At 40.5% G+C, this 27,667-nt stretch overlaps 5 protein-coding genes across 9 annotated transcripts; 3 read left to right on the top strand and 2 right to left on the bottom strand.

The window, feature by feature from the left end:
- Positions 1 to 9,437: 9,437 nt before the first annotated feature.
- Positions 9,438 to 11,360, bottom strand: LOC9633203. Of its 2 annotated transcripts, none has more exons than XM_024675699.1 (8): positions 11,312 to 11,360; positions 10,821 to 11,223; positions 10,528 to 10,730; positions 10,355 to 10,463; positions 10,225 to 10,270; positions 10,079 to 10,155; positions 9,970 to 10,028; positions 9,438 to 9,905 (listed from the first exon to the last, which is right to left on the bottom strand). In XM_024675699.1, exons 2-8 carry the CDS (start codon positions 10,884 to 10,886, stop codon positions 9,794 to 9,796), a joined length of 672 nt encoding a protein of 223 aa, XP_024531467.1. In that variant the 5' UTR covers positions 10,887 to 11,223; positions 11,312 to 11,360; the 3' UTR covers positions 9,438 to 9,793. The 2 variants fall into 2 exon arrangements, with proteins under 2 accessions (XP_024531467.1, XP_024531468.1); XM_024675700.1 differs by having other exon boundaries at positions 10,528 to 10,724.
- A 970-nt stretch (positions 11,361 to 12,330) lies between these two features.
- Positions 12,331 to 14,578, bottom strand: LOC112346534 (putative pentatricopeptide repeat-containing protein At1g56570). Its single transcript, XM_024675698.1, has 3 exons — positions 12,753 to 14,578; positions 12,596 to 12,680; positions 12,331 to 12,539 (listed from the first exon to the last, which is right to left on the bottom strand). Exon 1 carries the CDS (start codon positions 14,576 to 14,578, stop codon positions 12,797 to 12,799), a length of 1,782 nt encoding a protein of 593 aa, XP_024531466.1. The 3' UTR covers positions 12,331 to 12,539; positions 12,596 to 12,680; positions 12,753 to 12,796.
- A 55-nt stretch (positions 14,579 to 14,633) lies between these two features.
- LOC112346466 (pentatricopeptide repeat-containing protein At4g02750-like) lies at positions 14,634 to 16,548 on the top strand. 2 transcript variants are annotated; one of them, XM_024675496.1, is made up of 2 exons: positions 14,634 to 14,754; positions 14,836 to 16,548. In XM_024675496.1, exons 1-2 carry the CDS (start codon positions 14,692 to 14,694, stop codon positions 16,516 to 16,518), a joined length of 1,746 nt encoding a protein of 581 aa, XP_024531264.1. In that variant the 5' UTR covers positions 14,634 to 14,691; the 3' UTR covers positions 16,519 to 16,548. The 2 variants fall into 2 exon arrangements, with proteins under 2 accessions (XP_024531264.1, XP_024531265.1); XM_024675497.1 differs by having other exon boundaries at positions 14,634 to 14,771.
- A 5,433-nt stretch (positions 16,549 to 21,981) lies between these two features.
- LOC112346541 (kinetochore protein NDC80 homolog) lies at positions 21,982 to 24,066 on the top strand. Of its 2 annotated transcripts, none has more exons than XM_024675745.1 (5): positions 21,982 to 23,141; positions 23,201 to 23,471; positions 23,522 to 23,668; positions 23,741 to 23,924; positions 23,984 to 24,066. In XM_024675745.1, the coding sequence occupies exons 1-4, from the start codon at positions 21,982 to 21,984 to the stop codon at positions 23,918 to 23,920; spliced, it is 1,758 nt and encodes a 585-aa protein (XP_024531513.1). In that variant the 3' UTR covers positions 23,921 to 23,924; positions 23,984 to 24,066. The 2 variants fall into 2 exon arrangements, with proteins under 2 accessions (XP_024531513.1, XP_024531512.1); XM_024675744.1 differs by having other exon boundaries at positions 23,978 to 24,060.
- On the top strand, positions 23,991 to 25,259 carry LOC9633202 (GDSL esterase/lipase At4g16230). Of its 2 annotated transcripts, XM_024675746.1 has the most exons (2): positions 23,991 to 24,100; positions 24,164 to 25,259. In XM_024675746.1, exon 2 carries the CDS (start codon positions 24,197 to 24,199, stop codon positions 25,151 to 25,153), a length of 957 nt encoding a protein of 318 aa, XP_024531514.1. In that variant the 5' UTR covers positions 23,991 to 24,100; positions 24,164 to 24,196; the 3' UTR covers positions 25,154 to 25,259. The 2 variants fall into 2 exon arrangements, with proteins under 2 accessions (XP_024531514.1, XP_002970938.1); XM_002970892.2 differs by lacking the exon at positions 23,991 to 24,100 and having other exon boundaries at positions 24,116 to 25,259.
- Positions 25,260 to 27,667: the final 2,408 nt, after the last annotated feature.

Raw genomic sequence — 27,667 nt, 5'->3', positions numbered from 1 at the left:
ATCTTCTCCGGCAACATGAAGAATATAAGTTAATCATCTTGCATAAAGAAAGAAATAATGAGGGAGCAAGATGATAAACTTACACTCTTTGGAGAAGAAAAGTTATACAATTGTTGTATCTCTTCTAATTTGATGGTGTAATCATACTCAACTTCTTTATCTTCTCCTTTTATAATAATCTACTTGGTGACCCAAGACAAAATGAACTGTCAATCTGTGACAGAATTACACACAAACTTTTGAGTTGTTTAATTAGGTAAGCAGTCACACACACAAACTAAGCAGTCACACACACTAAGGGAGCTTGAAAAAATAATCTACCTCAAAATTAAGAATTCTACTATGCCAGCTACTTGCATTAAAATATAAGCTTGCTCATAGACATACTATGAGAGACAACACTTTGTTTCATGTAGATCAGTTATCAATCCATCCTGTTTGTTAAAATTTATCTTCTGACTATAGAACAAGGTCTGCTATGGAGAGACCTTGTTTACCACCAGAGTATATAATGTTAGACTTGCAAGAGCCATGTTTTTCAGAGGTTGAAAATAGGTATGAAGAATTCTACGATGGCATCTACTTGCATCGAAAATGAGGCCTCGGAGAAGAATTCTAGAATAAGTTCCGCAATTGACTTTGAGTGTTGCATCTCTTCTAATGTGATGGTTCTCACTCCTGTTGTATCTGTTCCTCTTGTAAAAATCAATCACTTTGCTGTATATCTCTAATCAAATTCGTTTGTAAGTAGAAATATAATCTCTCCCAAAAATTCTTGCGTCTCAATAGTCACATTTGGAGTAACATTTTGACCAAACTCGTATGCTCAAAATGGCATATGGCGCCCTCCGGACGGAATCCTCGAGGTGGCTCGGAGGGGCGACACAGAGCTCGGTGCCGACGACAGCCTCGTCTTCTAGTTGGCACAGCATAGTCTCACCTAGCATGCGGGAGTAAATAGTCTCACCGTGCACAAAACATGAATTATATATATATCGGGGTTTGTCGTTGAGCTACGGCAGTTGTGTAGCAGCGGTGGAGGATGTAAGGCCGACTTCTCCAGCCCGAATCCTCCAGTTCTCAGCTCGCTAACAGAAGATTTGGGGATTTTGGCAGTCTAAGAGTCGGTTCCTTGTGTGGTTACGAGCTTGACAAGTGCCCATTTCCTTCCCTGGAGCTGGCTGCTACTGTCAAGTAAGTGGCACACATTCACCTTTCTAATTTGAAGACTTTGTTTTAATCAAGGATGCAGTGGCACAATCACGATTGGTTCAAGATATTCAGAGCTGGTGGGCGAGGTCTGTCTTTACACTTTCCATACATTGATAGCATTTTATCATGTATGCCAGGAGTCTGTTTAATCATATGCTTCTTGACATAGAACCCTATTGTTCTAGCTATATTGTCCATAGCTCATCCTCTCAAACAGCTCCAAAGCCAGAATTATGTTGATCTAGCCAGGAAAAACAAATCTTGAACTTGAAAGCAATATGCAAAACCATCACGGACCAGGTGAGGGGAGTTGCCATCATCTTGTGGCCAGCAACGTAGGTGGTCTTGCACTCCTCCATCACGGGCCAATTGTCGAAAGAAGAGTTTCCAGCCCCAGTAAGTCATGGGTCTGGCCTCTATTGTTTCTCGCTAGATCTTGGCACTCCTTGATCATGGCCAGCAGCAGCAAGTCGAGGTCGCTGTAGAGCTTTCTCAATCAAAAGTTTGCTGGAAGTGGACTGTACATGCTAAAATGAAACATGGAAATGAAAAAGATTTGATCCCCTTTTGCCCGGCAAATAGCGAGCTTAGAAAGCTGCTCTGGGATAGGTAGCAACTTGAGAAGCTTATGGTCACCCCTCTCCCAAGTGAACTTTGTTGAGGTGGAGTCAATGCTCAGCATACTCACTGCCTTCTCTGTTGTTGTAGTGGACTGGGACACACAGGTGTTTAGATCGTCCAGAGCTTTGTCCTGCTGCTCGGGCCAGATCTCTTTGAAGAGTGCGTTGTCGAGGACTGTGAGAATGAGAGGCTGGTGGCCGGATTAGCAGTTCAGTTGTGGCCTTCTGTTATCTTATGGAAGAAAAAACAAAATTGTGTTAGAAAATAAATTCTGGAAGTTAGAAATGCGTAACAGAAATATCAAGCATAAATAGGCCTCAAGGATCTAGTTGCTTTGAGGACGGGACTTGAGTAGACAAACTCTAGTACAGCAACTATTGCGGAGACGTTCATTGCAAGAATAAATAACCTACAACAAAGAACATGTAGTTATAGACCAAGCTATATGGTTTAAACAAGATTATTTCTCAGCACGCAACTAACTTAATCAGTTATCCAACACCATAAACATAGAAAAAGTTCTGCAATTCATGACACATACTTCCAAACTAAAAAACTCAATTGCACATACAAACATGATACTTCCTAGGATTTGTGAGCAAGTCCAAATCTAGATTGCACAATAGAGCCAAAGGGTTAGAAATCCACTCCAGATGTAAAAGCAAAATCCACAAATGTTATGCACAAACAAAGCCATGAATGCTATATTATGTCCTGTGCCATTTGTAAGGACGATTGCCAAGCCTTCGGCGTGAACCCAATGACAGTGTCTCACTGCTTCATCTCACCGGGTTTGCGAGGCAGAGTGATCCAGTTTCTGCAGCTGAACACCCTTCTTCACAGTTGCTTTACAGTCGACACTCAAATCTGCTGATGAGAAGCTTGAAGAAGTATGTGGGTAGAGCATCAGAATCTATTGCTGAACTGGCTACGCTTCCCCCATTCTTAGGTCAAGAGAAATCCAAAATATGATTGTGTATCTTGATGGTTTGATTGTCTAATTGATGACCAAGTGATTGTTAATTTTATACCAAATGATGTATGTTTTTAAGGATACTTGTATACCGAAGTGGCATATACTCTCTGTGGCATGGTCCATGTTAATTTTGACTGGATTCATTCATAGACAATGACATATGAGAGTTTGGCATGCTAAATGTCTTTCTCCAAATTCGACTCATCCATTGCACCCTCAGCGTTCATTCCTCTTGTATGCTTCAAGCTATATCGTGTGGCATCCCTTCGTTTACTATACAGTCACCGATCGTCTTCTCATCTATGCAGTGTGGCATTGCTTCGTTTACCACAATCCTCCTCTCCACCTCCTATCGTATACAGCTCTTGGAGCTGTATGTACTTTGAACTTCCTTTTCCTGCTCGACTGTGCAGAATTCCGTATGTAGGAAATAAAATCTTCCTTGCTCAAAGTGATCCACTGTAATATCGTCTCAGTATCTCAATCAGGAAATACAAACAAATCACCTGAGGCATGTCTGCTTTAGCCTTGCCAAAGAATCTAATGACTGCTCGGTCATTGTTAGATTCTTAGTAATTAGCGAGTGAGGTTTGAGTTTTTCTTGAACCTTGCTGCCTCCTCTTGTGTCTTACATGACCCTGGAAATGCAAAACAAAAACAAAACAAGCAAGCAAAATATCGAAGTTCATCTCTTGGAACGTATAATGAAAGACTCACCCAGTCGAATCGTATGAGAGTCCAGAGGAGAAGAAAAACAAAACAATGATGGCAAAGAATCAACTGGCTCAAAGGCTCAAAGGAAGGTATGAGTATGACATCTCTTTTTCTTGCTTGCCTTACTTCTCATCTCTTTTCTATACATCATGACGGCATTAGTCTGTTACATGACTGTGTCAATGCATGGTCTTCTCTAGGAGCTCTCTCTCTCTCTCTCTAGTCTAACAAGACGGTTTTTTTTTCCTGCTCTTTCCTTTTCTCCAGTTTTCCTCTTGCAGCAGCGCATCGTAGCGAGTAGCGTGCGAATAATTTAGGAGCAACGAGGGTGGAAATGTACCCATTCGAAACGACCAGACAGGGGAACATTGAAAACATCAAAATTGTAACCTGCGTTGCGGAGAGCAAGCACGCACGTCAAGCACAACCGAACACGTAAACAGAAAAAAACCAAGTAAGCATCAGAGAAACAAACCAAGTAAGAGCGGCAGCCAGGCAACAGAAAAGGGAGAGCGTGCTTAGTTGTCTACAAAACGCTTGCTGCTGTCATCCTTCTCCTCCACTCCCACGAAGAACTCCTCGATCTCGTCGCGCGTCGGGGCGCTGGCTGCCACACGGTGACGCCATGCTGGGCCGCAATCAGCACCCGAGCGTGGCCTCCTCGCCGTAAGCCTGGAACTTTAATTCCACGGCACTAGCTGGTCCCGAAGCGCCATCTTGACAAGAGACACTCGAAGCAAACCAGCAGAGAAAAGACATAAAAACCAGAGTGTTGGAATCAAAAGATTGAGTGTTGGCTCTGGATTATATTGTTGCCTTCAGATCAGGCAACGTTGTATTTCACATCCTAGATGGTCAGGTTTAGAGGAAGGCTTACTAGTTACCTTCAAAGGACTTTCTGACCTTTTGAGACGATAGACTCCGCAATAGTTTGAAGCTCGAGGCCAAGTCTGCCTCGTGCATGGAGAGCCAACGTCATCTCCAAGAAGTTCAGGTGTAAACCAGAGGAATGACTCGCCGGGACTCATGTTACGTAGCATGTACTTTGTCAGACAGATTGAGCCGCTGCAGAGAAAATGGAAGTGTTAGCTTTCCAAAGAACTTTGGTGGAAATGTTTATATGGGGGATCTTATCAGTGTAGTCCGAGTAGGGGAAGTTTGGGCAGTTTTGGCCACGGAACTTGATGTAATCTCGGTCATAGATTCTGCACAGGATAAACATTTTAGAAAAGAAAAAGAAAAAAAAAAAAGAATAGCAAACTAACCTGGCTCCGGCTTCCTCGGTGCTGCAGGAACCTAGATACGTTTCCTTGTTTTCCATCACCAAGAAAACGGTGACAAATCTAAAATCTTCCTTTTGAAGAAAAGGTAAATCTCACACCGCTGGATTCGCTTATAAAACGAGATTCCAACGTGTCTTTTTAGTGTATCTCCCAGCACATGTCTGGCGGCTTCCTCTTCCTGCTCGTTTCTTCTTGCCTGGACAACTAGAACTTTTGATGATGTTGGAGCTCGATCTGCCACTTGGAGGTCGCTTGGTCTTAGACCGAGTGGTCTCCACGGCGATCATTGGATGATCACCATCGCTCACCATCGCTTGAAGAGCCCGAGCTCCTCGGTTCCTCATCTTGATTCTTGGATACAGCAGCCGATGATGAAGACGCCTCTGTAAATTCAGGGCTTTGCGCTGCCACCGCTGGTGATGGCGGTGCTAGACGACGTCGCTTTGTTCTTAGCCCCCACGACGCTGCTGAAGCTACCGGGGGAATGTCAATGCGGCCGGATCATCAGCTGCTGCGGGTAGCTCTGGATGGTCAACTCAATCCATGGGCGAGATCAGCTTGAGAGATGGCGAGCTGGTGCCGTCCATGGAGAAGCTGAAGGTTTTCCCTTGCGTGCCGAAGGCCTGCGTCGCACGTTCTTGATAGTGCGATCTTGATCCGGGGCCGTGGGCGCGTCGCAGATCAAAGAATCTGGATCAACCCGGAATCCCTTTGCAAGTACCTCCAGCAACTCATTCGACTGGATGCGATGCATATGGGCCGACGGGCGGCGGCGATTGGGTTGCGGCGGGGCGGCAATGCCGGATGCATGCAGGTGCTACCCTGGACGATCTAACAGGATTGACGCGAGGCATGATCGAGCAGTACAAGTACAGGAGCAGTAGCTAACTAAGGGAAAACATTTCTTTTGCTTCCTATACTGATGACGAACCAGGGGATACTTTCTTCCTGGCTCGCTCTGATCATGTTTTTCAGCACTAGTTTCACTAAAGTACCGTATCAGAGCCGTCCGCGACGACCGCCTGTGAGATTAAATCGACAACTAAACAGCCTGACCAATAGGATTTCAGATTCTGAGAATCACTTCACCACTAGTACTACCAGCACGTGGAGTTAGACAACTTCCAGTGTCTTTCTGGATAAATTCACATTGTCCACACAGAAGTTAATTGTCATCTTGACTCAAAGATCTGTCACTGCCATGGACATTAACATTTTATGTTTAATAGAAGTGATTAATAATGTACAGACAGATTGCCGGATAAAAGAACCCTTAAATTGCATAGCCCCCAAAGACAAATCAAAAGCCACTTCACCAAAAAACAGAGTAGAGGAGAGAACTAATTGGAGAGAGGAGCAATACGAGTTCTCACAGGCTTGTGGCTTTGGTTGTTAAACTCAACCAAGCACAATAACCTCGCATGATGGATTTAGTGCACTGCATGAATTCAAGAGAGTTCATGGGTCCAGACATAATTTTTGAAAGCTATGATGGTCATAAGGTCTTGTGTCCCAAGAGACTGGTGTACGAGCAAAAACTCCAGATGCCGCATATGCTACAGGCATTGAAGTCCACACGTGTAGAAATCTGTCTGCATAGAATCTTCAAGTTCTTGGGCTTTATACAAATTTCTATGGTGTATATAACCATCAAGCTTCCTAGGAGACAATGTCTCTTTGTGGCATGAAATCACATAGCCTTTCTGTCTCCTCTGGCTTTGAATGCAATGCGTCAGGGGAAGGGAATACCTAGGGGCAAGTGGAAATAGAAGAGTATAAAGCTGGATTTGGCTTCCATGTGGGTGAGGCAGGCAGCTTTGGTTCAGGGAGATTTTGTTTGCTTCACCAAATCACAAATTTGTTCATCAGTATTTTAAGGTGGTGGACAGTGATCTATATCAAGCCAATGCATATCCAACATTGTCTGCTCCTAAACCGTCTGTCAGAGTAAGAAGAAGAAATTACTTTATGAATCTTTACAAGCAGGAGTGATGATCACTGATCTAGCTCAAACCATTAATGCAGTTGCTAATGCAGCCTTAGAGGGCACTTCCAGCACCCATACAGATGGAGTTAGACAACTAAGAAGTACTTGTTTTTCTGGATAACTCTCACACTGCTTTCACAACAGTTAATTTGTCATTCCCTCCAGATGGTCAAGCTGGTGTGGCCACTGAGATATGTGAGCCTTAAGGCAAAACAAAGATGTGTGGCATGTATGAAACTCAGAAGAGCTCAGTTAGGAATATGTGCAGGCTGCATGAGAGAGCTAATCCAAATCCATTTCATACTTATGGATATCCAAGGACAAACCCGAAAAGGGAGCAGGAACACATTACTCCTATTACTACTTGTGCAGATGGAGTGCTCAACCAAGCACAATAACGCCTCATGTTAAAACTCGTTCTGATTTGCAACATAGAGGCTCATGTGGCAAAAAGGAATTGATGATGTGGCAAGACAGCATGGCCAAGCCAAAGAAATCTGTAAGTATGAAAACATGTTCTTTGTCTGCTCAATGCAAAGCCCTAGCTGTGTGCCTAAAATGTGGAAGTATGAGGATGATTCAAGGCATCATCACTAGATTGCTGTTTGGGATAGGATTGGGAAGTAGCCTCAATAGCAAAAAAATCGAAAGCAGTGTGGTAGTGGCAGGGTGACCAAGGCAAAGATCTTTATCCCTGAGCACCGAGGAGATGATCTGGCTGCGCAGTGAGGCATGCTCAAGCTGGTAGCAAGGCTGACGCAGATGGAGTGCTATTTGCCAGCACTGGCAACCTCTACTAGGAGCTGGAGATCCTACAAAAGGTGGTGTGCCAGAGCCACGAGGACAAACATGCATGAGGGATCATAGCAATACCATAGAGAGGCTTTTATACTTAGGAATTCTTTTTAGTTCATACTGTCTCCCCACATCATCCATTCCTTTTTCCCACGTGGGCCTCCATGTTGCAAATCAGAACTAAGTCAACCAACCTTCCATGGTAGAGTTCTCTTGTACACACCACACATTTTATTGCACTGTAACATAGAATTTCTCTGCTCATTTTGCATGATTATGATGTTTATAGAGTCTATGCTAAAACCTTTATGGAAACCCCTTATTTAAAAGAACATTTACCATGTTAGCATTCATTATCATTTATACTTTCTATTAAGTTTCAATTAGATCACGTAATTTAATCAAATGAGTTATTCAAGCTTAAACACTAAGTCTCTCCAAAGTTGGTCATGATATTATAAACTAAGATTTATAAAGCTTTTTGCCACAAAAATATGAATATCACTATAAGCAAAGTGTAGTATATATGATTATAAAATGAGATTTGAATATACTCTCACTAAAAATGTTTAGAACCTTGAGAATAAATTGTGATAAAATAGCCATTAAGAGTTTTTTCATCAAATAACGACCCTTTTTTCAATTGGGCTAATAGGAGAAAGATATGATGTATTACATGTAGTATTAGAGCAAATGGCATGAATATAAAGTAAAATCATATTTATTAAACATCCATAAGTGCATTCTTCATCCATAAATGCACAATAGAATTGTGGTACAGATGAATGATTAATTACCTCATAGGGAATCTTCTCTTAATTGTTCAATTACCAAATGGTGTTTTTCAGCACTAGGGCACTTTCAAATTGTGTTTACCTTTGAAAAATTGTCACCAGTGTTTGCCAAAAAAACAGCACTATTTTGAAGTTTTGGATCATTGATCAAAATTAGGGTTGGGCCAATAATATCCTCAGAAAAATAATGAATATTCTAAGAATATACACTGCCAGATAGATTCAATTGAGAGAGAGTTTTTTCTGCCTTAAGGCTCACATATCTCTCTTGGAGCCCAGAAAGACCAGTACTTCCCAGTTGTCTAACTCCAAGTGTACAGATACTGCCTCTGTCTCTGAAATACACCAACAATCAGAGTAACGAGGGCTCCATTAGCAAGTGCTAATGATTTGAGGTAGATCGACTGATCCTCAATCCAGCTTTATACCCAGCTACAAATGCTTTAATTTCCACTTTTGCTGCTAGGCATTCCCTTGCTCTGGTGCCTCACATTCAAAGCCAGACGAGGGATGCTTATACACCATGCCGATTTGCAAGATTCTATGGTGTTATGAAAATCTCACGTCCCCGGTGTGCGATCTATGTCTCGCACACGGCATGAGATCTATAACTTTCGAACGTTACGTCTGGGCCCATGAAAGCAACAAGATCAGCTCCCTTGTGAATGAATTGCAGACCCAGGCATATTTCCCTGCTTACTTTGATGACTATAAGTTTGCAAGTTTGGTCTTGCACTAGTCCGAGAAGATGCTGGACCGAAAAACCAATGTTGGGGCCGATGCAATCCGCGGCTCTTTTTGGGGATTGCTGGGATAGCAATTAGTGTACACTTTGGACGGGAACCTGGTGGCCGGATATCCATATCGGAGATCACCACAAAGTTGGCCGCTCGCCAAAGTTGTGCACACTCGACAGGAAGTGTGCTTCACGTGTCCCAAGTGGCTGCACGCCGAGGCTTGCAAGCGTCACAGCATCGGTGGAACTAAAGAGCGAGAGTGCCTGCTTGCTATGCCCGTGCTGGGCATAAAAGAGATCATACGACGACGACGATATCTTTGCAAAGAAAGCACTCTTGAGCTTATGGAGTACATGGCAATCCGCCCAGCGCCGAGCAGACGTGGTGCTGTCGATCGGCTGGATGGATCTGGGGAGCATCTCCCTGTACACTGCAAGCGCGAGACAAGAAGAGATTCCTCTCCGTCTTGTCGAAGACGGACCTGGCCTCGTGGAGGAGAGGGGCGTAATCGGACGCAATTGGGTAGCTCTCCTGGCTGGAGATTCGCACCACTGCTCTCTCCAGATCTAAGACATGATTCCCGAGAAATGCAGAGCTCAATGGAATATCACTACATTCACCAAAGAGCATCACCTTTTATTATCTTTTGTTTTGGTGGAACGATTCTTTCTTTGTTATTGGCTTGGCTCGGGCTGGAGAACCTCTTGCAAGCACCATTTCCTGTAACCATCGAAAAGTTGGTCCAGGAAAATGGGAACAAGTCTGTCCACCATGGCCTGAAGAACTCTGGAAAAAATCACAGACACGTAGATTTAGTCTGAAATCTTTGCATGAGAAGAGGATAGCTTACATGCTACCGGGAGTTTCCACGGCTTGCAATGGAAGAAGCGTGAAGGGCAGCGTATACACCTGAAAGAAACACAGAGAGTTAGATCAATGGAGAATATCATCAAGCGCACCTCGAGAGACACATTAAGCTCTACATTGACATTCAGCTGCTTTTCCAAGCCCCAAGTTAAATGGTTGATCATCGAAGCTGCAAAAACCCACACATAAAGACAAACTTTCCTTCAGTCCATAGGAGCTAGTAGCTACGCATACAAACCTGAGAAATGCTGGTTCTGCTTCTCAACAAGCTCCGAGCCTTCAAACTAGACAAAACAAATTCACAAATGTCAGGCCCAAACTTGCGAAGAGAAACGAAAAGAAAAAAGAAAAAAAACTTTGGCCTCAACTTTGCAAGAGAGAAGCTTAACCAAGCACTCGTCGTCCTTAACGTCGATGGACAAATCCACGATCGGAGCAACCTCGAACTTGAGAATGTCGAGCTTTGGCAAGCAGCATCTGATCGAGAAAACAAAAAGAACAAAAACAACTTGAGAGCTATTCATGAATATGGATAGCAAACCTGTAGGTGGTGTCGTCGAGTTTCTGATAGCTTTGTAAAGCATTAGTGTTGATGAGTATTTGCATTCCAGCGGGCTCCGAGAGAAACTGATTGAGCCTGGACGAATCTTGGAACGGGACCGTCAAACACCGCTTCGCAGCAAGCTTTGCATTTCGAACCTTCCCATCGGCTGCTCGCATGATGAAGACATTTCTTCTCTGTCGCTAAAACACACAGTGAAAAGAGTAGAAAAAGATGAAACAGAAAAAGTCCACTCCATCCCTTGCCAGCAAAGACGAAAGACGAAAACGTACCAGTGATGAGTAGAAGAATCCGAAAGCTGGAGCTGGAGCTGGAAGCCACAATTTGGTCGCCGCCATTGGTGTGGGTTGCTGCTCAATTAGCCTCTTTCTTCATAGATTCATCACTTTGGCACTCTCCTCGAACCTCAAGCTTTTAAGCGACGAAAGTATAGGGCGTGCCCGTTATGCTAATCCTTGTGTACTGAGCAACTGAGGCCATTTGCTTCATAGTGGAGGATATGGAACTCATATTCTTCTTGGAACAGTCCTCGAAAATCATAGCTTCCGAGGTTCTCCACTACAAAAAGGTAGAGGCAAACGCAATTTTAAGCGTTGCTTCACAAGTAGAAAGAGTACACCTGTTAGCATACCTCGAGTCGCGAGTGGAATGCGGACTTTTTAAGAGAACTGGGAGCTGCCATGCCAAGGAACAAAGACGATAAGAAACAAAGAAGAGAAAAAAAACGTCAGTCAAGATTCCAGGCACGAAATATTCATTTTACCTCTTTGTTCCGTGGCAGCAACCACATGTCGACTTGAAATCAAGCCACATTTCTGTCAACTTGAAGCACCAAGTGTTGTCCACCACCATTTTCGAGCGTCGGAGATTCCGGTTCCACTCCAAAGTTCCTGGAAGGGATCGTCCCAGTGGAACTGCTGCCAGGCGGGATCACACTCCCCCGACAAACCGGACACGACTTGTGCGAGACGAGCCAAAGGTCGATGCAGTCGGGATGGAAGAAATGGTTGCACCAAGGAAGAAGTCGGACCTCCTCGCCGGTGATGGCTTTAAACTCGCACAAGCAGACGCTACACTTGTCCGCATTGCCCATCTTCCTCTCCGCCATCAACTTTTGGTAGTCCATCAGCACTGTAAACTTCTCGATCGAGTCGAGACCCAAACCGAGATCTTCTTTCTTGAGACGACGATCACTTCCTTCACGTAGATCTGTCGTCATTGTCTCCACAGCCTCCTGGCCATCCTCTACCGAAGTCTCAAAAGCGTTGTCCAGCTGATCGTTCGAGTTTGGCGACGAGCCAGTGCAGTGGCGGCATACCGAGAGACGAAACGCCATGAAAACCATGACCGAGGAAGCCGTGACGAGCATAGCTGCTAGCACATTGACGCCACCATTGCCCCTGGAAGCCAGACTAGTTGCATTTGATCTCTTGGACGAAGAATCATCGAGCTCGGGAGCCACCGGAGATCCATCAAACTTGACATGTGGTTTCTCGTCGCCTCCAAGGCGCTGGAACTCACCATGGCTGTGATAAATAGCAGCTAGAACCAGAAAAATCAGCCACGAAGAAACCATCACCGGAGATCCCATATCCCTGTGTCCATACGAGGAAGAAGAAGAGCTACTTCTCCTTCCGGAAGATAAAACAGGAGAGTCCTCTCCTCCTCAGTCCTGTGTACTTGCTTCTCAAGACTACGGCTGTCTTAGAGCACCGATCACCGCACCTCCTCGGCTAAATACCCACCAGGATGATTGATTGGTTGATTTTTCTCCTTTCCTTCTTTTCCGCTGGTGGAAGATCTTCCTTCAAGTCCACGGCCGCTGCTGATGAAAAGCGAAAATCCCACCAAAATCCATGCCTTGATCTTTCCAGAAGAATTTTCTTGCCGGACGGGCCCCTCTCCTTCTCGGAATTTCTAAGCACACGCCGCTGGAGCCAATTTTTGTGACTGCGTGTATGAGCACCAGATCTTCCATTCGGGACCCATGCCTGATCGAGCAGTGCGCACCTCAGATAAAAAGGACGATTTGAAACCATTATCGTACCATGTCTTTGTGCTTGTTGACTGCGTCTTTCCAAAATATCCTGTCCGGCGCACCAGCGAAATTGCTACACGTCTTTCATGATCGCCTGAAAAACATTAAAGAATGTTTAAAAGCGTGAGCACAAACAAGATGCAAACTCTAACGAGGAAAAACTTACCTGGAAACCATCATCGATATGAATGATCCATCCCCGGTAAGCTGCTAACTCACGGTTCTCCGTTCTAGTGGAACTTTGTCACGATTTTCATAGAGCGAATTGGCCATCAGCATGTAGCTTGCAGCGTCGCTCTCGTCCATCTCCACGATGGCATCAAACGCAAGCCTTGCCACTGCCTCGTTCTTCCACTTGTGACACGCGCTCATCACTGTTCTCCAAGTTACTGCATTGGGCTTGTGAGGCATGCACGTCACCATCGCCACTGCCTCTTCCAGCAGGTTTGCTCGGCCCAGAATATCGATCACGGAGTGGTAATGCTCAATCCCGGGAGTAATCCCAAACCTGGAGCTCGACATGGCGTCAAAGTAGCTCCTTCCTTTGCTGACGAGCCCACCATGGTTGCAGGCCGTAAGAACAGCGAGGAAAGTCACGGAGTTTGGTTGCAAGCCTTCTTCCAGCATCTGAGAAAAGAGCTCGAAAACCTGGGTGGTGAATCCCTGGCGGCTATATCCCGTCGAGAGAGCGTTCCAGCAAACCAGGTCTCTCTCCGCGATGCCGTCAAAAACTCGCTGAGCGTCGTCCATGCTTCCACACTTGCTGTATAAGTCGATGAGTGAGGTGGTGACGAGCGAGTCCTGCTCGAGCCCGCCTTTGCAAATGCTTCCATGGATCGTTCTCCCGAGCTCCAACGTTACTCCACAGCAGGCCTTGAGCGCTGCCACGAAAACTAGTGCCGAAGGTGTAAATCCCTCGTCTTGCATGCGTGACAACGTTTTGAGAGCCAGCGTCGCGTTCCCAGTCTCGACGTATCCCAGAACCAGTGCCCCCCAAGAAACCACACTCCGGCTCGTCATCCTGTCGAAAACATCCCGAGCATCACTCGTGCTCCCACACTTGGCATACAAATCCACCAGAGTGTTTGCGAGAAAAATATCCGACTCGTAGCCAAGCTTTGCTGCTCGAGCGTGGAGTTCCCGACTCTTCTCTAGGCACGCCATCTTTTCCTTGCCAACTTGCTTCGCAGCTATGGAACTCATGGCTTTGAGCGCAGCAACAAAACTTCGAGCGTTCACCAGAGAGCCCGGCATTGCCGAGAAAACTTCCAGAGCTAGCTCGGCTTCCCCGTTCTCCGCCAGCCCGAGAACCAATGCATTCCACAGCACCGCGTTGTGACACCGTGTTCTATCCAAGACCATCCTGGAATCCAGCACGCTTCCACAGTTTGCGTAGAAATCCACCAGCGCTCCAGCTACAAAGATATCGTCTTGGACGTAGCCCCTTCTCGCGGCTCGCGAATGGACTTCCATGCCTCTTTTCAGCGACTCGATCTTCACAGGCCTGCTGGTGACAAGCTTGCCGGATTCTTTGACTGCCAGATTCGAGCACGCCTTGACAGCAGCTACAAAAGTCTGAGAGTTGGGCGTCCACTCCTCCATTTGCGAGAAAAGATCCAGCGCTTGTTCTTCCTCGCCATTCTCGGCAAAACCCAATACCAGAGCCGACCAGGAAACCACGTCTAGACGATCCATGCCTTGGAACACCCTGTAAGCATCGGCCATACTCCCGCATTTCCCATACATGCTGATCAAAGTGTTCGCCAAGAAAACGTTGGAATCATCGCCGGCTTGCACGGCATCAGCGTGGATCATCCTTCCAGAATCCAAATCCCTGGCTCCGCCACAGCCTCTCAAAGCACTGAGATAGATCGTGAGAGCGTCCTGGTGCTGGGAAGGGGCAGAAATCCCCTGAATCTGGGCAAAGCGGAAGCCCACTGCGGCACTAACCTGGCAGCCCGACCTTGCACAGAGCGCACATCTCCTTCTCATTCACATTTCCAAGACCTCGCGAAGAACCCTAAAAGTAAACCCTATTAATTTGAAATTCCCGCGCTTGATTTATGAATTTTTGAAAGAGGGCTCCATTAGAACAATGCTGCAAGATGCTAGTAGCCACTCGAGATCAATGTGTTGAGGTCATACGATCGAGCAAGAACCTCTCGGATGTAAGATTTGCTCATAGGTGCGCCTCTTTCTTGTCGCTTGATCTAGGATCGGATGTGTTTCTGTGCAATCTTCTTATCCAGATGTATGGGAAATTCGGCAGTGTGGAGTGCTCAAGGCAGGTGTTTGACAGCATCGATCGAAAGGATTTCTACTCGTGGAATCTATTACTGGGAGCTTATGCCAGAAACTGCTGCGTTGCAGAAGCCAAGGCCATCTTCGATGCGATGCCCAAGAGGAATTTGGTGTCGTGGACAACGTTGCTGGATTTGTTTGCGGAGAATGGTCTTTTGGAGGAGGCGAAGATCGTATTTGAAAGAATCCCTGCTTGGGATGTTGTGGCCTGGACTTCGATGCTTGTGGCATATGCCCAAAATGGGCATCTAGAAGAGACTGAATCTCTGTTTTCATCAATGAAAGAGAAGAATTTGGTTTCTTGGAATGCAATGCTAACATCTTATAGTGCATACGGAAATATTCAAAGAGTTAAAGATATTTTTGATATGGCTCCTGAGTGGGATCTCGTGTCATGGACTGCAATATTAAGTGCATATGCCCAAAATGGGCATGTTGATAGCGCTTTGAAGATCTTTGATACAATGCCTGTTAAAGATACCATTGCTTTTACAGCCATGCTGGCTGCGTATGCAAGCAGCGGCATGGTCGATCAAACGGTTTCTATGTTCAAATCAATGCCGTATTGGAACATTGTTGCTTGGAATGTCATGCTTTCTGCCTATGCCCAACATGGGCATATGAAACATGCCGAGCAAATTTTCAGTCTCATGCCAGAGCAAGATATTATCTCCCTTAATGGGCTCTTGTGTGGCTACGCGAGAGAGAGGAACTTCGCCAAAGCAAAATCTTTGTTTGATAGTATTCCAAGCAAAGATTTGGTTTCATGGAATGCGATGCTGGCTGCTTATTGTTATGGCAGCCAGCTGAAATTTGCCACAATGTTCTTTGCTTCAATGCCGGACAGGGATGTTGTCTCGTGGAACGTTTTGCTCACTGCCTTCTCTCAGCATGGCTTGCTTGAGGACACAAGAACAGCGCTAGATTTTGTGCCAGATCAAGACTTAGCTTCCTCATCAGTGATGCTTGCTGCATATGGAAACAGTGGAAAGGTGGAATTTGCCAAGCAATATTTTCACGAAATGCCACTAAGAGATGCTGCATGCTGGAACTCCCTTCTTGCAGCATACACTCACTCTGGTGATTTGGTAAATGCGAAAACTGTGTTTGATCGGCTGCCTCACAGAAATCTAATCTCCTGGAATGCTATGCTTTCTGCTTGCTCTTCTTATGAGGAGCTAAAGCGGTTAAAAAAACCATCAAAGTCTTCTGCTACTCATACCTCTTCAAGATACATTGTTTGGCTCTTTCAAAAGATGATCATGGATGGATTGATGCCAGATGATATCTCCTTTGTCTCCATTCTAAATGGATATGGACATGAAGGCAATGTTAAAATAGGATGGTGGTACTTCCAGAGGATGTTGCCTGATTTTTTCTTGGAGCCAACAAAGCAGCACTACACTTGTGTAATTGACCTTCTGGGACGGGCAGGCCACTTGGTAGATGCCCACAATCTAATTTACAGCATGCCTTTTGATCCAGATACCACAGACTGGACCTCACTCCTTGGATCCTGTTCAAGCCACAAAAAGAATGAGCAATTTGGGGCAAATGTTGCAGAGCTAGCTTTAGAGCTAGATCCTACAAGAGCTGCTCCATACTCTCTACTTGCCAACTTCTACTCATAAAGAATAAAATTTGTAGTTCAAACTGGTCAGAATATATAGTGTATTTAAAATTTAGGATGTGAAATAATTCTTAAAACATTTTCATTATTATTACAAATTTCAAGGGTTATAAGAAAAAATTATAATTAATAAATGCTTGATAAGGTGTTCTCCTAAGATTTTGTCTTTAATTATTATATTATGGATTGTGAAAAATATATTTTTATTAATTACTTTTTAACTCATAAAGTTAAAATATAAAAATCTCTGATTATTCTTGTATAATCTTAAATAAAATATGGTGATGCTTAAATTCATATTTGAGTTATTGTAGCAATTGTAAACTTTTGTTAAGTGGAAAGATTAAATAAAAACAATTATTATAATACTTGAATATAATCTATTTAATATTATATCTGTGAGTGCTCTAGATATAGAAATAAGTATATTAATTAGGGTTTAAACCCATGCTTATATACAAGAATGGATGGATAAGATTCAGCCCTAAATAAATAGTTCATATGCTCTAGTATTATAATTAATGTACTACTTAGTCAGGGTAATATATATATATATATATATATATATATATATATATATATATATATATATATATATATATATATATATATCTGTGTGTGTGTGTGTGTGTGTGTATTTTCAAACTTTACATCATTCTCCCCTTTGGAAGATGAAAAGGTAATGATAATAAGTCAAGTGAAATATCTAGAGCTTTTGGTGGGTGATAATAAATTACCATAAAATTCTAAAACTCCCACAAAACCACTAATAAAGTTGTTAACAACCATGATTAAAACAAAATCCAAAGCAATGACATAAGCATTAATTAATTATGAAATTCTAATAAACCAATTGCAACTTCATATATAACTACCAAATAATCAAACTAACCATAAAGCTATAACTTTAAACCAAAACAAATGATTTTAAGAGTTATTGTAGATTTATAAAGCACCATTGCAACAAACAATGCATCTTATGTCTAAGTCTATTTGTTGGACAATCCTCCAGAACCATTATTAACTTAGATTCATGACCATAAATAAAACTTATTGCATCTTCCTTTTGGTCAACATTTAAAATTCATATTTACTCAGACTCACAATTATCATCCTTATTCTGCATTGCATATGAGAAGTTAGACTCACTCCATTTATTCTCCACATCCTCTTTATCCCCTTCTTAGAGGAAAAAAAGTTTTGAAACACTAGCTTTATTCAGATTTGTTATGATCACTTTCATTTTATATTTAGCCTCATTTTATTATTGCATTTGCTTGGCCTCACTATGTCAAAGCTAAATATTCCATTTAGACTCATCTATTTTATCCTTAGTCCACAATCCATGTCATTTTTCCTCACTTTACTATTGTATCTACTTGTTTTTATTCTATCATCAACACTAGACTCCTATTTGTCCCCTTTACCCCACCTCTAAGGAAAAAAAAGTTTGAAATATTGAGGAAAAAGGGAGAAAATGAAAAAAAGGGAGGAAAAAGCATTGTGAAAGAAGAAAAAGTGGATAAAAAAACATCTAAAAAGGAATTTTCAACAATTGTTAAAGTAGAAATGGGGAGAAAAGAAGGAAACATATTCAAAGTTTGAAGAATAAAGGATTTACTATGATAAAATACTTTGGTTAGCAGAAGATAAGTGGGAGCTCCACACTGCTCAACTTACTTAATACATAATTTAACACTTGAGACAAGAAAATTAATAGAAAAGTTTACATTCTCAAAGGAACATATAAACCCCTTAGTAACAATGATAAAACAAAAGTTTTCAATAGTACTCACAACTGAAAACACACATTTAATCAGAAGCTCTAGCCAAAATGATTTAACCTTTAGAATAGGGGAATATTTAATACTAGAATTGATCAAAGACTCTGTTAAAGAAACAAAAATAAGATTTTTAGCTTTATGTATATACTTAACATCCAAATTAGTATGAGAAAGATAGAAAACACTCAACTCAACACCAAATTGAGAATAAAAATTATAAGAGCCAGAAATAATTAATATGCCAGAAGAAGGAAATATTGCAAATAAAGAAAGAACACTAAGAACATGAGAAGGTAGCTTAGATTAAAAAATAAAAATAAAAATTAGGAAAGAGCAGAAGGTAAAGAAAAAGGATCAGATAGCAGATTAAAGGATTAAGACTTACCTTGCAAAATCTCCAACTCATCTATAAAGTTATCTCTATAATAATCAAGTTTCTCATTACAATCCAAAATTCATTTGTGCTCATAAACATTATCTTCCCATAAACTTGATCCTCAAACATTCTCTAAAAATTAGATTATATCATTCATAACTCATCAATCGATATTACAATCACACTCCATATCAACTAGAAATAATAGAACACCGAGAACAAAACAAATTGTATAATCAAATCTCATGGAAGTTGGAAATGGCAACACACCAAGGATGGGTGCAACATTAATATAATCACACCCTATAACACAAAAAACTCGATCCAACAGAGTAGCATTAACAAGCTCAAATGACATATTCCTTGATCGATGATGGCGCAGTATAATAGAAGAAAAGAATGCAATGATGATAAGAAGAAAGAGTAGATTTAAACACAGCAATAGTTAAAATTCTAGATCTTGCAAAAAGTTAATACAGATCTAGATTTAAAAGAGAATAAAGAAATAAAAAACAAAAAACACAATCCCAAACACTAGAGTAAAGCATTGCAAAAAAACTTTACCCTTCAAGAACAAATTGTAGTGCCTCTTAGCTCCACTAATGTGAGTGTTTGAGATATAGAAATGGGCATATTAATTGGGGTTTATACCCTTACTTATATACAAAAATGGATAGACTAAATTCATTCCCAAATAAATAGTTTGTATGTTATAGTACTACAATTAATGTATTACCTAGCCAGGTAATATATATAAATATAAACATGTATTTACAAACCTTATATAGAATATTTAGTTGCATTCTAAAATAATATATATGAAGTTATGCTTGGATATTAATAAAATCTGTATCACATATGGGGAATACATAGAAAAATTCGAAATACTACATTGTTATATGCAAAACAATTCCCACCCAAAATTTAGCCAAGTGACCAATTTCACCTTGTCTTAAAGAAAATAAAATTTTAGGAAAATGAGGCCTTGGGGAATTAAAAGTGCAAGTGTGAGTAATAATTATTGCACTTGGACCCAAAGTGATTATACTAAGCTCAAAAGCACCTATACAAAGTTCAAAGATGCAACATCAAACTTAAAATATAGTTAAAATTTAAGTTTCTTGTATTTTTTGAAACTCTAAGGAAATTTCCTTCTTTGGCATTTTTCTCAATCAAGAATTCATATCTTTTCTTAAGCTAGAATGTTGGCAATGTCATGGTGAGTTCGTGCATTCAAGTTAAATTTTATGTTTTATAAGAAAACTCGAAGTATAGACTTAGTTAAAACTCCTTATAAATAAATATTTGAAATTTATGATTGTGATTTTAGAAGTAAGTATTATGTAGTTTATGAAACATTCACTTTCTTAACAAGTTATTACTACTACCAAAATGTTTTCTGAATAAACAATATGAGGTTCAGTTTGAAGTTTGTAGTTTTGCATAATTTGTTCTCTTTTTATATTTCAATTGGCTTTGGTTCTTTTATTATCAATAACAACTTCTCAATAATAGAGGATCTTGCTATAAGCCATGTCAATAAACTTTGAAACTCTTAAATCTATATTAGTAGAAGTGATTTATATGATTTCAAGAGGAAAAAATCAAAGTTAGGAAGGGGGGGATATAAATTTTTTCTTACTATAGCCACTTAAACGAAAATAATCACTCTCAACAACATAAATAATCAAAAGTATCAAAAGGGTGATGCTATAAAAAAGTGCAAGGGGATTCAATAATACTCTTACAAGCACAATACTATATCTATGGGTGATGTTATAGAAAAGTGCAAGAGGATTCAACAATACTATTACGAGCACAAATTTTACCATCACTATCTCCAAGTGCAAGAAGAAATAAGAGGATATGAAAAATGATTATATTAAGAACTTGGATATTCTAAGTTTTAAAGCTACTTAAAGCCATAAAATAGGATTCTAAATTACAAGTTCACATACCTCCATTACAATTTGAAATTGTCAAAAATCTAAGATTATTACTTTCTCACTATAAGTCCACTATCCAACCTGACCACATCATTTTCTATTCTACAAACCACTAAATTTAATTGGCTATGGTTTTTTAGAGTTAAGAGATATGACACTAAACTTGGAATCTAATTAGTGACCTTTAAATGGAATTCTTAGAGAGGTCATATAGACCTGAACTCAACTTATTGTTGATGATCATAACATTAGTATAGATTAGTCTTAGCTAACATGCAGAAGGAGGGAAACATTCTTTAGTTATGTTTATGTACATACATGTAAAGATAATTGAAAAGAAAGGCATAAATATAATTTGTTTTTGTAATAATAAGTTAAATAATTTAATTTTTATTATTAACTAGATTATTATTATTTTAAAATTATATATCTTTTAATATTTTTAGAAATAATTATTTTTGTGTAAAGAAAAGGAATCAAATCCACATGATCTTTATTAAAAAATAAGTAAATAACTTAGTAAATAAGTTTATATTATTCTATTATTAAATTATTCTTACTGCATTGCTTTTTTTAAAAATATGTGTTGCATCAGGTTTTCCAAATAATTTTTTTAATTTTAAAATTTTTTAATTTATATTTTATCATAGATAATATCTAGTGAGTTTAAAACTCACATGTGAAAAACTTTTTATTATAGCATTCTGAAATTTCTCCATTGCATTAATATTAAAATATTAATTAAATTAAATTTTCAGATTTTAATTAATTTCTATCATGGAATTAAAAAGCATTGAATCTAATTATATACCAAAGTATAATAAAATCTATTTATATTTTGAAATTGTATAAAATGTTTTGCCTCACTTATTCAAATTTGGTATTTTCTTACCACCATAATATTATTCATAATTTCTCCATTTCTAACTTTATATTTATATATTAATAAAATTATAATTAAAATAATGTCCAATAATTATTTCTTAATTACAAATCTTAAATTTCAATTATGTACTGTTTGTTATAACATTTTCGTCATTTCACAAAAATTAAAATATAAACCTAATTTAATGAATATATTTATATTTAATATTTGGTAATTAAATTTACACAATCGTTCTAAATAATAGTAAATTACTTGAAAAAATAATAACTAACAAAAATGTTTCATTGATCATTTTTCAATATTTTTGATAAAATTATTAATAAATACTTTTTTAGCCTAATAATAAAATTAAAAAATGAACTATTCCAAAATATTTGCAAATATGATTTAGAAATTATTTTATTTTATTTTGAATTTCCCGCGCTTTTTCCATTGTTCTAGGGCTCTTCTAGGGCTTGGAGTGGCTCTTGCCATGAGTTCCAGGGGATCCAGCAGCCGGATGTCATCGATCCCAGCCAAGCTGCCGCGGAGTAGCGGTGTCTACATGAAGCGCCCCAGCTTGGGAGGCCCCCCGATGCCTCCCGGGGGCCATCACCGCCCCAGCTTGAGCCGCCAATCCATGGCCTTCTCCTCCTCCAAAGGTGCGTCGGCACAGGATCCCAGGAACATCAACGACAAGAGCTTCCAGAAAGAGGCAACGGCGGAGCTCATCGAGTACCTCACGACCCATGGATTCAACTCGCCCATTTCCTCCAAGCTGCCCTCCGGTAAGGAGATCAAAGATATCATAGAGTTTCTTTTCCGTCAAGTGGATCCACACATCGTCTTTGGCAAGCTCGAAGACGATGTCCCGGGCTTCTTCAGGAGTCTCAACTATCCTTTCCAGATCAGCAAGAGTGCCCTCTATGCCGCCGGGAGCCCGCATTCTTGGCCTGGATTGCTGGCCGCTCTAGCCTGGCTCGTCAATCTCTTGACTTACGAGGAGAAGGCTCGGGAGATCAAAGAAGGGAATGGTGGTGGATTTGGCTACGAGGGAAGCGGGGATTTGATTTTTTTCGAGTACCTCAGCCAAGCTTACAACGAGTTTCTTTGCGGCAACGATGAGGCGTGCGCTAAGCTCGACGCGGACTTTCGGGTCCAGTTTGAGGAAGAAAAGGCCCAGCTGGTGCAGCAGGCAGAAGAGCTCGAGAAGACCGTGAATGATTTGCAAGCTAAGCTCCACACCTTTACAAGTGAGCCATCGCCTTTGGCTGTTTTGGAGTCGAAGAAGGCGGACTTTCTAAACGACGTCGCAAAGTTTACGACCATCATCAGCAACTTTCAGTCGCACAAGGAGGCGTCGCTCAAGAAAATGGAGGAGAAGAGGGAGGATCTGCTGGGTTTGAAGACGGAGGCTTCCAACATAGCGGAGGAGAACGAGGCTTTGCGGCAACGGATCGGGGCTCAGCAGCTCAGCGTCGCTGGCGTCGAGAAGATGGACAAAGAAAGCCAAATTCTCGAGACGCGATTGCATGCAGTCTCTAAAGCAGCACAGGAGTTGCAAAAGGAAGCATGGGACAAGGAAGTTCAGTCTGCGAACATGCTGAGGGAGGTGGAGGACGTTGTCATCACCTACAACACTGGCAGCGCGAGGTAAAGAAATTTTTTGTTATGTCTCTTAGCGATTTGTGTTTTTTTTTTTTTTTGAGCAGGCTCAAAAATATGTATCCAGAATTGGAAGCTCGGCAAGTTCAACTCGAGATGAAAGTTAACTCGAGGGAGGAGAAACCCGAAGATATACTTGGTTTTAACGTCAAGGGTGTGTTCAAGCCGCTGGTTGCCAGTCTCATGGAAAACATTGAGAAGGCAACAAGGGATGCGAGGGAAGAAGTCCTTGTCATGCAGAAGAAACTGTATGCGGATGAGGTTTCCTTCCAAGAAAAATCTGACGAGGTTTCCACACTCGTCACTCAGAATAAGAAGGTGAGTCAGGCAATCGTATTTTCTTCCTAAAACGATGTCCCGTTATGCAGCTTGAGGCACAATATAAAGGGAGGAAGGAGAGACTGGATAACTACATTGCCTCGAAAGCCGCTCAAAGAGCTCAATTCGAGAAGAGCTTGGCAGAAAAACAAACAACGTTAAGACAGGTGTATAATGACGCGGAATCACTACTAAAGGTGAGAGTGTCTTATCTATCTCTGAGCAATTTTTTTTTTCTGAAAAAATGAAACACGCTGTGTGTGCTCCAGAAACTAAACGCGGATTACGAGATAAAGCTCAAGACTTATAAAGAGGAAATGGAGCAGGAGCAAGCTGAAGCCTTGGAGGCGCTGCAAATGTATGCCGAGCACAACGAATATATCCAGCAAGCTTTGAGCAGACTGGAGGACAGGGCAGGCCAAGTCTTGAAAATGGCGAGAAGAGATTGATCAGGCATGTCGTTACATTGAGAATCCTTGTTTTTTCTCTAACAAGTGGTAATATAGGTACAGCGGATGGAATGCATGACTGCATGCTGTTACATAGTACGTAGACGGTCTTTTGGTGTGGCTTGCTGCAAATCAAGAGCATGGTGGAGCAGTGGATGGCCTGTATAAATTTGTTACCAGGTTCTCTCCGCTAACAATTTCCAATCCAAAATGGCTCACCTGAAAGCTTTGGTTTTCCTCCAGGTCCTCACACTCGCCTCCGCCAGTCAAGTGCAAATGCTCTTCCTGTTTGGCGACTCAATCTTCGACACCGGCAACAACAACTTCCTGCCTGGCTCGCTGGCGGTTGCCAACGTCACGCCTTACGGAACGACGTCCTTCGGAGTGCCAACAGGAAGGTTTAGCGATGGCAGGCTGATAGCGGACTTCATCGCCGAGTTCCTGGGACTACCATACATTCCACCCTTCATGCAGCCGGGGGCGAGCTTCATCCACGGTGCAAACTTTGCGTCGGCTGGCAGCGGCCTGCTCAACGCCACCGACGCACCGCTCGGGGTCCTCTCGCTCGACGCACAGATGGACCAGTTCCAGTACCTCTCGACCGTCGTGCGGCAGCAAAACGGTGACTACCACGCCTCCATCATGTTCCGGAACTCGCTCTTCATGATCACCGCCGGGAGCAACGACATCTTCGCGAACTTGTTCCAGGCAGCGGCCAACCGGCGACACTTCTTGTCCACGCTGATGAGCATCTACCGCAAGAACTTGATCCAGCTCTACCGGAACGGCGCTCGCCGGATCGTGGTCTTCAACTTGGGCCCGCTGGGATGCACTCCCATGGTGCGCCGGATCCTCCACGGCTCCTGCTTCAACCTCGTCAACGAGATCGCGGGCGCTTTCAACTTGGCGCTCAAGATGCTGGTTCGCGAGCTGGTGATGAGGCTTCCAGGGGTGCGAATCTCCTACGCTAAAGGCTTCAACGCCATGACCGAGATCATGTCCAACGCCTCCGCCTACGGCCTCTACGACACGGCTCACGCGTGCTGTGGAAAGTGTGGCGGCTGGCTCGCCACTCATGACCCGCAAGGGGTGTGCGATAATCCCAGCCAGTATCTCTTCTGGGATTTCACTCATCCCACCGAGTTTGCATACTCCATCCTGGCCAAAAACTTCTGGGAGGGCGACTGGAACTACATCGAGCCGTGGAACATCAAGACCTTAGGCCAAATGTGACACCATTATATCTTGTTTGGTTTTTAAATGCCGATTGTTTTACATGCTCTTAAACTGTATTTACTTTTACAGATCATAACTAATTAATATAAGTATCATATCTTGACTATGTATTTTATGAAAAATTATGGATGCTGGAGGTGGTTTTATTGGCCAAACAAAGTGGGGTCTTCTTACTGAGTTGAAGAGGAAGTATAACAGGAAGAAACAACATGGTACATGGTGATACTCTTATGCTTATATGGTTGGATGGAGCCCAGTGCAGGTTTGGGGGATAGCTTGTGGGGTTTTGCACCATGATCACTAACTACATCATAAGAAATTGAGCAGTGAGATCTATACAATAATTATATACAAATCCCTTTTTAGTATATTTTAATTATTTATTTGACACCTGGTTTCAGTTAGCATTCCCTTGTTTATAATGAATATATATATATATATATATATATATATATATATATATATATATATATATATATATATATATATAGATTATACTTCATTATAAACAAGGAACATGCCTAGGGAATGCTAAATAACATTGTATGAAAAACAAGAAATTATAAAAAAAAATCCATATATTTAGATTTTTATCATGTGGCATCTATAACAACAACACAATTTATCCCTTCTCAATCTATTCTTAAATCATAAGTAAATCTATAGGGGCTTGTTGTCAAGGAGCAAGAGACTAAAGAAACAAAGATAAAGAAAAGAAATAATGGATGGATTGTGTTGAACACTCTAAATATAAAGTTCTATAATATACTTCTATAAGGTGTTAAGAATCTAACTGTAATGTAAATATAGATCCAAAATCTGATCTTGATAGATATTGAATTTAATTAGAAGTCTAATGTTTGAATCCCACTGAAAGCATATATCACTTTTCAAATTAATTCGAAATGTTCACCATGAGCTTAATTAATTTGCTGTGTTGGCTAAATAATATCAAAATAATTCTTGTGTGATTAGAGAACATACCATATGTAATTGGTAACTATGTTCTCCATAACTTAGTTGATTCAAAAGGGAGAAAAAGATATTTAAAAATGGAACCAAATGAAAAACAACTTGAACTTGGCTACTATATATAATTAAAAACTAAACTTGGCTGTAAGTACTTTTGCTAGCTATAGTCTTATGTATAAAATAACTTAATCCAAGGGAGGCAAGTTTAAATGTAATTAAGTTTATTAAGATTAGAAACTTGCTTAGTCACTCACAACTAACTAGTATATCTATAGAACATGAAGACCTTGAAGTAAATATATAGTAAAATGTAACTCATTTTTATTTTACTTCTTTAGTAATTCTTGTGTCATATGAAGCAAAAACTATTCACAAGTACCCCAAGAAGTGTGCTCTCCAAATTAAAAAGGAGGAGTTTATAATAATCATGATAATGGAATAGTTTGATTCACTCATAGAGTAACAAATATTCCAAAATGCTCATGAGATCCAAACAAAAGGAACAGATAAATGTAGAAATTTAAGAAATATATAGATATATTTTAGGCTATGATAACATTGGGTCTTTAATATATTTTAATATAGATATTATTATTAGAAAAATATTAATTACAAATCAAGTTTATACCTCCTTTGCGGTAAAGACCAATCATATCTATAATGTTTGTGAGTTTCAAAAATTGCATAGGTAAATATATAATATTCTATATATTCAGCTTCTTCATAATCACTATTACTTCCTTGAACATAAACAGAGAATTCCTTTAAATTTCCTTTAAGAGGTCCATCATTAATTACAAATTTACACCAAAATTGAGTTCGACAAAAAGCCCAACATGTTGTAAAATTAAATGAAAATTTATTTCTATCATTCTGAATACTTGGGATTATTTTATCATTTTTTGATTCACATGATGCATCAATAGAATAGCCTAATCTATTTATAATAAAAATTTCTATTGAAAAACAATTAATAAAGAGTATAAATAAAATAGCAAGATAAATATTTAGCTTCATTTTGTAAAACATGATATCGAAAATAGAACTCTAAATTATAAGATATTATTATTTATAGTATAATTTTTAAATAAAACTAAGAATATTGATATCTTCCATGTTTAAAGAATATTTTCAATTCTTACAAAATTACATATAGAATAAAATGTAATCAAGATCCTGATTCTATCAGATTAAATTCTATATATTGAATATCGAGCATTTATGAGTCATATGAAAATAAAATTGTATATATTATTTACTATATTATTAATTTTATTAACTCATATTTTAAAATAATATGAAGTATGTGGAATTTGTTTTTAAGAAAATCAAGAGATATCTAAATATAATTGCCATATAATTTGGTAAACAGCTCAAAGCATAATAGGATGACCAAAAGTAGAACCAAGTAGTTTAAGTGACTTGAAAATCAAACTTAATGTTAACACTAAGCCAACTTCTGATCAGTAGCCATTATCAATTGATAGTAATATAAAAATGTTTATTAATGATTTATAAATGTTCACTTTATGAAATTTC

Source organism: Selaginella moellendorffii, unplaced genomic scaffold (assembly GCF_000143415.4).
Source record: "Selaginella moellendorffii unplaced genomic scaffold, v1.0 SELMOscaffold_15, whole genome shotgun sequence".
Taxonomy (NCBI): Eukaryota; Viridiplantae; Streptophyta; class Lycopodiopsida; order Selaginellales; family Selaginellaceae; genus Selaginella; species Selaginella moellendorffii.
The sequence above is the reverse complement of the archived record's forward strand: the minus strand, read 5'-3'. Positions and strand labels throughout refer to the sequence as shown.